Source organism: Hydractinia symbiolongicarpus, chromosome 6 (genome assembly GCF_029227915.1).
Source record: "Hydractinia symbiolongicarpus strain clone_291-10 chromosome 6, HSymV2.1, whole genome shotgun sequence".
Classification (NCBI taxonomy): Eukaryota; Metazoa; Cnidaria; class Hydrozoa; order Anthoathecata; family Hydractiniidae; genus Hydractinia; species Hydractinia symbiolongicarpus.
This window is the reverse complement of record NC_079880.1, coordinates 22309563-22318578: the sequence shown is the minus strand read 5'-3', so window position 1 is coordinate 22318578 and position 9016 is coordinate 22309563. Positions and strand designations below refer to the sequence as shown.

The following is a 9016-nucleotide window of genomic DNA, read 5'->3' as shown; positions in this document are numbered from 1 at the left end:
ATGTTTTAACTTATTTTTATTTAAAAAATTTTCCGTGTCATGATCTCCCCCCCCCCAAAAAAAAAAAAGATTAGTCCTTTGTCTCAAAGTACTTCAAATGCTAAATAATGCTGAAACTGTTGATTATTTAAGGGCTTTGATATTAGCTAAATTTTATGTATATACGATTTTTGATCTTAGATGTTCTTCTTAACTTCTTTCATCATTATAGTTTGTATGTTCTGCATAGCCATTGAGACCAGCCTAAACAGTTTTGTCATGCCTTTGATATAGTTCTTTATTTAATTTGTGCATTTTTGTTTTCACATGCTCAGGCCACCATGAAAAATATGTTATTTTCACATCGTGAAGACCCTGCAAGAATCAGTCGGTCAGGCGTATTTTTTCCCGTCGCAGTGCTAAAAAAAGATCACGGATATCCTTTTGCAGACCCTTTCTTCCCGGCCCGCAAACTGTCAGTAGCACAACAAGTACCCTAAGGTATTAATTTCTACAGGAACTGCTAGGGACAAGGTTGGACCTGTATGACACTACTGATGTCGGTCACATAAAATTATCTTAATTACTAAAACATGGCAGCATGAAATTGTCGCACCAGTGAATTCTTGTGAGATGAATTTTCTCTTCTTTCTGTAAACAATGGCTATAAGTAAGTGTTGTTATTGTAGGTAATTTTTGATTAACATGTTCATTGTTGTCACAGCACCTAGCTTTATTACTATAATGGAAACAAACTTTTTTTTCAAACTGATCAGGAAAAAAATACCATGTGGTAGCTTAACGTGAACAGTGATAAAGTAGTGTGAATTCTTTTGCTTTTGTTTTTTCATGTAGAAATGGCAGGTTTAGAGTTGATCTCACCAGAAGGATTGCGTATAGATGGAAGAAAATGTCATGAGTTACGGAAAATTATATGTAAGAAAGGAATATTTGTACAAGCTGATGGTTCTGCCTATATTGAACAAGGTAATACCAAAGTTATCGCCAGTGTGTATGGACCCCATGAAGTTGTGAATCGTTCAAAAGCTTTACATGATTCTGTCATAATCAATTGCCAGTTTAGTATGGCTACATTCAGTACAAGTGAGCGTAAACGTAGGCCGAAAGGTGACAGGAAGACAACTGATATTTCACTGACTTTGCAAAAAACGTTTGAGACAGCTATTATGAAGGAGTTATACCCCAGATCACAAATAGATATCTATGTTCAAGCTTTGCAGTCAGATGGTAGCAATGTAGCAGCCTGTATAAATGCTGCAACACTGGCTTTAATTGATGCAGGAGTTCCAATGAGGGATTTTGTTTGTGCATGTACTTCAAGTTATGTTCAGGAGAGTTGCCTTGCCGATATCAACTACTTAGAGGAAAGCTCTGGTTCTGCTAGATTAACGTTAGCTTTACTTCCTCGCACAGAAAAGATTGTATTGTTTCAGGTGGATTCTAAACTTCATGTTGATAATTTGGAGCAGTTACTGGAGACTAGCAAAAAAGCATGCTTGGATGTATTTACAGTTTTACAGCAAGCTGTTGAGTCAGATTCCACAGACCAATCAATCACATTAGTTGTTTAACATTTTTGATTTCATTTTAATTATGTGTAACAATTTTTTATTGTAAATAGGCAGTGATTACAAAAATTTTGATGAGGTATAAACACTCAAGGAAATTTTGTACATTAACTTGTGTGGTTTTAGATAAATGCTTTCTTTACTCAAGTTTTTTTAAAACTTCCCCAATTATTACTTTTCTTATTTCTTAGTTTAGTAATAAATAAAATGGGTGACAGTGATGAAGAGTATGATAGAAGGCGAAGAGACAAATTCAGAGGAGAGAGAAATGACTATGATAACAGAAGACCAGCTCCAAGATATGATCGTGGTAGACCTGATCGTATGAGTGGTGGCCATAATAATTGGGAAAGAGGCTCGAAACGAGATTATTACGGAAGCAGCAAAGATCTTGGCAGAGACAGAAGGGATAGTTTTGGAAGAGGATCAAGTCCTCCGCCTAAAAAGTCAAAGCGTGATTGGTGAGGTCTCATGCCGTAGGGATGATTTTTTGTAAACTTTTTTTAAAAAACAAATGGTGTCATTAGATGGAACTTACCATTGAAAATAAAAGTCAAGTAAAAAAGTTTTTTTCACACTTTCTTTCAAATTGTTACAATACTTGAGTTGACATGTTTATATATAATAATAGGGAATCCAGTGATCACCAGGGCTGGAGAGGCTCACAAGACTCAAATGTGTTAGCAAATACTGATAAAAGGTGAGCTTTAATTTAGATAAGAAATACGAAGGTGGTTGAGAGATACACCATAAAGTTGAAATCACTGTTGTCAAAACAGGACTGGAAGAGTAAAAAGGGTTTTGATTGGTTGCCATTTCATCTAATTTGTTTGCCTTTTGTAATATTGCTGTGTCATTGTGTTTACTTCAGTAACACTGGAATTCCTATGTTGATGAGTTTTAAAGATTTCATTATACAACAAGAAGACGATATTGATGAAGTAGAATCTGTGCGAAGATACCAAGAATATAAAGTTGAATTTAAACGAACCCAGATCAATGATTTCTTTGTGCTACACAAGAATGAAGAATGGTAAGCCAACTGTTAATTTGTTTTTGTTTACCTGATTTGTTTGTTTTTGCTCACTTGAGTGTTTTCACATTTGACCTGTTTGTTAATTTTTTTGTTCTGTAAAATTTAAATAATGGCAATTTTACCTTATAATTGCTTGCCAGATTAAATTTGGAAGAAGGCTTACATGTTAGAAGGTTTATCGTTACAGTGTTGTGTGTATTTTGATATCATGTTATTTTCAACAGCAACCAGTTTGTTCATCCATTTTGACTTCTTTTAGCATCTGTCAGCTGACAGTTGTGATAAACGAAGAAGAGAAACCTAAAGAAATTCAAATGTTTTTCCCAATTATAAAATGTTTAAAATCAATGTAACACCAGGCTCGTTTATTTTGCTTGTGTGTTGGTTCACAGTCGCAGGTCTATAATGCGGCTGTGAACCTGGCTTGTTGTATAGTAACCAATCGTCTTACTGCGCCACGGATGGACCGCCTTGCTGAGTTATAAAACATAAGAGTAAGTTAGAGCCTTGTATATCCTGTGTCTTTGCTTCAATTTTAGCACTCAGGTTTGTATAAAATTAATTTATCCCTTTAAAAAATCAGTTGGCAATTGTACTGTACTGATACAAGCAACGTACAATACGGCAATGTGATACAACAATAGTGACCTTACAATACTAATAATTTATTGGTATTTATTTAATTATTGGTAATATAAAAATCAATCCTAACACCTTTTTTAAACTTCAGGTTTGAAGAAAAGTACCATCCTGTGAAAGCCATAGAACGAAAGAGACTCGTGCGACAAGGTTTGCGCAAAAGACTGGAAATATTTTTGAACCTTTGGGAAGCAGGATATTTTGAAGAGTTGTCGCTGACTCTCACAAATAATTCTGAAGTTTTAAAGATCTTGGACAGAGGTATTTGTGTTTTTATGTAAGCCAATAAATTATTTTAAGCAGAAACTGTGTAGTTACACAAAAAGGAATGTTGGCGTTCCAAAAACAAACGTTTTTAAAGAATGGTGGATATGCTCTGTGGTTTAAATATGAGCTTTAAATGCACAATGTTGTGGATAACCGTACTAAGGAAATTATTATTGCCTCATGGTTGTTATTAATATCATTATTTGTGAAATTGTGTGTAATGTGCACAAGGAAGTTTTTAAATGAGGCTGATGGGTATTTCGTTTGTTCTAGAAAATAAGTTCCTTCCGTGCAAGTTTTTTATTTACTTTTTTTAGCCATTGTTAAGTTGGAGGGAGGCACTGACGAAGATGTTAAAGCATTAGATCTTCCACCTGTTGAAAGTAAACTAGAAAGTGGAAATAAAGAAAGTGAAGGTAATTAATAATGTTTTTTCTTATTAACTTTGCAGGGCCTAATAAGCAACCTCAGTTTGATAAATTTGCAATGGTAATTTTGTAAATGCATATTTCATTTTATTGATTTTTGTTATTGACAATTTATTTTAAATTTTCTTGTATTTTTTTTAACAGGAAATGTTTCGCCAGATGCTGGTAAAAAGGAAGTAAGTACAATAAGAATTTAGGCTAATTTAATTTAGGTGTGCATCATCACAGGTTGCAACGTTTTCATTGTTTTTGAAATTTTGATTTATTGTTAAAAAAGATATAACTAACACATGCCCACACAGTGAAAGTGCTAAATATGATTGAATGAAAACTGTCCTTTATTTTTTTTGTCTAACCAGCGCAGCGAATGTAACCTAAGGGAATTAATTTTCGAGTTTTTTTTGTCAATTTTGTGAAAATTTGTTGCTGCAAAAAATTAAAATTGAGAAATTCCTTTTTTACAAAATTCACGAAAATTAATCATGAAATTACTATTTTATATAAAACATGGATTTCAACTCTAGCAGTCCTTATTTTATGTCTTAGAAAAATTGTTGAATTTGTAAAGTTCCTTAAGTCTGCCAAGCTTTTACTAAAATCTCTACAAATAGTATGTTATAATAAGTTTTGCTGCAGTGGTTTACCTAATTATAATTATTAGGATAAAAATGATGAAGAAGAAAAAGAACCTTTACCACCTGGCATGGAAGACGAAGATGAACCCTTACCACCAGGCATGGAGGAGGATGAAGAAGGTAGGTAGAAAGACATAATCTTTTACTAGCTGGTAAATGTTTTATTTCCAATTATACCTTATAATGCTTTTTTTTAGGAAAAGTAAAAACAGAAGATGCAGCAATTGAGGTAACACTTTTATTGATCCGATGTTTAAAATAAATCAGGCTAAACACCTTGACACCATATTGGGTGATACTTTTTCATAACTGTATTTTGACTTTTTTTTAACAGGATAAAGAAGAATCGGAAACAAAAGCTGAACAAATCAAGAAAGAACCTGATGCAGAAGAAAATGAACACAACGCACCAAAATACAAATATGATGGGTCGCACTTGAAACGACCCTTATCTGTTTTTATGCGTACTGTACCAGCTAACATCATGCGAAATGATCTAATTGGTGTGTGTAAACGTTACCCTGGGTTCTTACGCCTTGCAATGTCTGAAGCGTCACCTGAACGCCGTTATGCACGACGTGCCTGGGCAACATTTGAGCATGATGTTAACATTAAAGACATCAATTGGAGTTTGAGTAACATCCGTGTAAAAGAGTTGGAGTTGAATCCCGTTGTTAACCGAGATGTTAGTAACCGTATTCGACCAGTTAATGGCATCACATGTTCACCAATGATGATGCAGCTTGATGTGCAGTTTGCGTTAAAGTTGTTGAAAAAGTTAGATGCCAAGCATCAGGTGTATGAGAAGGAAGAAACGAATGGACAAATTGAAGAAGTGAAGAAGGTAATAAATGTTTTGATTTTTTGTTGGACTGGACTTTTAAAAGGTGATATCCCTGTTATTGATTTTACAAACCTGTTTTTTTTTGTGTGGTAGAAATGTTAATGTCCTATACACGAATCTTGTTTCTCTGAAAAAAATTAATTTTATTTTTTTAAAAAAATTTAAAGTTGTTGTTTTTGTTTGTTTGTTTGCTGTAAATGTCAAACTTGTTTTAGGAGGATGAATCAGAGGAGGAAGTGAAGAAAGAAGAAGATGCCGAAGTTGAAAAAACTGAAGAAGAAGAAGAAGAAGAAAAGAAAGAGGAAAAGTCAACTTTTATTGTGCCTGACTCCAACCCTTTGTTGGAAAAATTGCCACCCAATGTAGAAGAATTGGTTACAGGTTTGGACTTAGATAATGAGGATGATGATAAGAAGGAATACCCTCTTGTTGTGAACGAAGACTTAGCTAAGGTAAAACATGTGCTTTCACTTGAATTGACTAGTATTTTAGGTAGCTATGTAGTATTCAAAGTCTATTTGGAAATATAGACTGTTTTGGAAGATTGGGAAATAGGCTTTTTTTTAGGTTAGCTGTGAAGCAAATTGCAACCTAAGCAAATACTGTATTTTATGATTTTATCTATTTATCATTTATGATTACAAGGTTGTATTGAAAACGTAGAGGAATTTTGGTAATTTTTTATTGAGTGATTTTATGTCCCAGGCACTAGTACAAATTTTCACGCATTCGTGCATAAATGTTTCTTAGCGTGTGAAGTTAGTACAGAAATTATGTGCAAATATACAATATATATATAAAAATATTTCTTTAGGAAACAAAACTGATTTTAATTTTGTCCAACAGTCAGACATTTACTATATATCCTTTGTTTTTTGTGGGGGATTTAAAATACTTGGTGTTTTTTTCTACGCGAATATTAATACGCGCGAAAATTAGTACGAATTGGGTGTACTATCCAAAATATATGAAAACCACGACACAAATACTCTAAATTGTGAAAAGTTCCACAGGCAGTTAATTTTAAAAATATTTAGGTTTATTTTATCTGTTTATTAGGCACTGGATTTATTGTTGTTATACCTTCGCATCGTACATTGTCTTGATTACTACAACGCAAATGAATACGTTCACGAAGATGAGATGCCTATGAGGTGTGGTATCATGCACGTAAGAGGACCACCACTGGAAGCAGCTAGTAAGCGAGATGGTACGTGTGGCCTTGATTTTGCTAACTCTTTAAGGCACTCTGCTTTGTTTTATAGGACCGTATTACCTCAGCTTAATTCCACTCTTAGAATACCCAGTAAGGAAACGAAGAGAAAAAAGTTTTAAACAGGAATTAAAATAAACGGTGCAGGTTTGAAATAGACACTGGCATTATTACTGTACAATGAAAATTTCATGTGAATTTTCACAATTTTTTTTTTCAGTCCACGAATTTTTCAAGCAGAATTCTGAAAAACTGGATCACATTTTTAAAGAGGAGGAGGTAGCTACAGCTGAAGAATCTGTCAAGTTGGGAAAGAAAGACGAAGAGACGTATCTTTTCATTTGTTATTGTGATTATTTTCTCTACCTACTTGAAGTTGTTAATTTTGCTCGTCCAGCAAAAGGGTTGACCTTTTAATTAGAAAATAGGTTAAAACATCAACATGGTTTTGAAGTGTTTCTGTTAAACTTGGTCGCATTTTTAGGTGAAAAAAGTTGTAGAAATTTTATTTACTAGTCGCTAGCCTGTGGAAAATCCACGGGTTCGCCCGTCGCAGCTAAGCTACCATTTTGCGTGACAGACAGACAGGCGTATACGGGTATTATAATATAGATTGTGAAAAAGTTGATAGTCTCGTCTATGGTAAATTTTTTTGTCAAGCCTGCTAAGATTTATGCTGCTGTGATCTTGTTTCGCGTTTTAAACTATTATTTACTTAACCGTGGTTAAATAGCGAAGTGGAAAACTTCATAAAAGCCAACACACAGGAGTTGGCAAAAGACAAATGGCTGTGCCCGCTAAGTGGGAAGAAGTTCCGTGGTCCTGAATTTATTCGAAAGCATCTTCTTATGAAACACATGGATAGTGTGAACAACGTGAAGACGGAGGTATACCTTTCACAAATTTATGTTTCTTGCCTAAAAACATTTACGCAAATGAACTTTCTTTAAAAAAATACGTGTTTTCTTCCACACACCAGTGTGTGAGTGCCTATTTCTGTTTAACTATTCTGGATTGCAACACATAGATTTCAAATGCATGTTTTCATTCGTATTTTTTTCTGTTTTTACCTGTGTCCTTCAGTCGTGTGTTTCACCTGCCTGTATATTTCACCTTCATAACTTTACCTTTGTGCTTCAGCCTTGTGTTTCACCCGCATTTTTTGCTTTTATGTCCAGGTCCAATTCTTCAACAACTACATCAACGACATGAAACGACCGTGCTTTCCAGACGCCAAAACACGCAGTGGTATGACATCCAACACAGGTTCCACTGGAAATGAGGCACGCTCATGGACAAGTCAGGCCAGACAGCCTGTTGTGTTTGCTAGTATGTTCTGTTTAATTTTTATTGATTTATTTAGGGCTTCTACCTCCGTTAAACGGACCTTGAAAATATTCGAAATAAGTAGTTCATTTAATCAGTAAATTTTTGATCCTCTCCAAATTGAATCTTTTCCAGCGTTATGCTGTGCGTTCGACTTGTCACTTTTAAGGTTTTGTTTCTTACTCTGACAAACTTTATGCGACAAACAAATAGGACTAATCCGCATTTGTAATTGTGTAAAACAGTCACGTCAATGTATATACAATGTTTATATTATCCTTCTCTGATAACATTAAGTTTTTGTTGCTTTTTTACCATAAGCTCCTTCACGTCCGGCATATGCTTCCTCTTACCAGCCAACCACTCCTCAGAGTGCACCACCAGACACCTACGGCCGAATGAATACATACCCACCCAAATCCATCAAACAAAGGTAATTTTCGCGCTTATTACTCTTTGTGTAATATTAAACCCTTGTGTAACTGCTTTCGCATAATTTTGCGTCCTAATCTTTCAGGGTTGGCGGCTACCGTGATCGTAAATTGATCAAATACAAAGATCTTGATGCTCCTGAAGAATCCGATTTCTTTTAAAAAGAATACACTCCCGGAATGTTACATTCAATGTCTTTTAAGCATGAAGTTATTCACAGAGTGGAATTGCAATGCCTTCTAATCATGAACTTCCTGAAAGTTTTTACCTGTAAATCATTAAAAATATCGCTTTTTGCATTTCTTTTTATTTCAAATCACTGTACTCCAGAAAGCTGCTTTTGTTGTACTTTTGCGGATTTTATTTAAATCTTCAGCAGAATCAACTTCAGCTAAAATTTCTGGGTCGTCAATGTTTTTTCCACGTGAAACTTCTCTCAGTAGTGCAAGCTGTTGTAACGGTTTTTATTCGTTAACAGTATTGTTAACGTCATCCGCATATGGTGTCATAATAAGGACATGTTTTTATGGAAGTAAGAAAACTCTTACCATTACCATTTGTTGTGCTAACAGTCTGTATTTTATTTGAAACAATAATTACAACGTCGATTAAATACGTATTCTCGTGT

The 9016-nt window shown here is 34.4% G+C and overlaps 2 protein-coding genes across 3 annotated transcripts; both read left to right on the top strand.

The window, feature by feature from the left end:
• The first annotated feature begins 261 nt into the window (after positions 1-261).
• On the top strand, positions 262-1679 carry LOC130647602 (exosome complex component RRP41-like). Of its 2 annotated transcripts, none has more exons than XM_057453522.1 (2): positions 262-480; positions 835-1679. In XM_057453522.1, the coding sequence occupies exon 2, from the start codon at positions 837-839 to the stop codon at positions 1569-1571; it is 735 nt and encodes a 244-aa protein (XP_057309505.1). In that variant the 5' UTR covers positions 262-480; positions 835-836; the 3' UTR covers positions 1572-1679. The 2 variants fall into 2 exon arrangements, with proteins under 2 accessions (XP_057309505.1, XP_057309504.1); XM_057453521.1 differs by lacking the exon at positions 262-480 and adding an exon at positions 510-649.
• Positions 1680-1740: 61 nt separating this feature from the next.
• LOC130647596 (serrate RNA effector molecule homolog) lies at positions 1741-9001 on the top strand. The gene is made up of 16 exons (XM_057453514.1): positions 1741-2029; positions 2200-2268; positions 2440-2601; positions 3335-3504; positions 3828-3926; positions 4083-4114; positions 4600-4693; positions 4771-4802; positions 4908-5417; positions 5633-5869; positions 6477-6627; positions 6851-6959; positions 7364-7517; positions 7809-7959; positions 8278-8389; positions 8474-9001. Exons 1-16 carry the CDS (start codon positions 1776-1778, stop codon positions 8547-8549), a joined length of 2412 nt encoding a protein of 803 aa, XP_057309497.1. The 5' UTR covers positions 1741-1775; the 3' UTR covers positions 8550-9001.
• Positions 9002-9016: the final 15 nt, after the last annotated feature.

Coding starts and splice junctions, on each gene's coding strand:
- LOC130647596 (XM_057453514.1), top strand. CDS start 1,776: ATGGGTGACAGTGATGAAGAGTATGATAGAAGGCGAAGAGACAAATTC. Junction 2,269..2,439: donor TTAGCAAATACTGATAAAAG/GTGAGCTTTAAT, acceptor TGTTTACTTCAG/TAACACTGGAATTCCTATGT. Junction 3,927..4,082: donor TGGAAATAAAGAAAGTGAAG/GTAATTAATAAT, acceptor TTTTTTTAACAG/GAAATGTTTCGCCAGATGCT.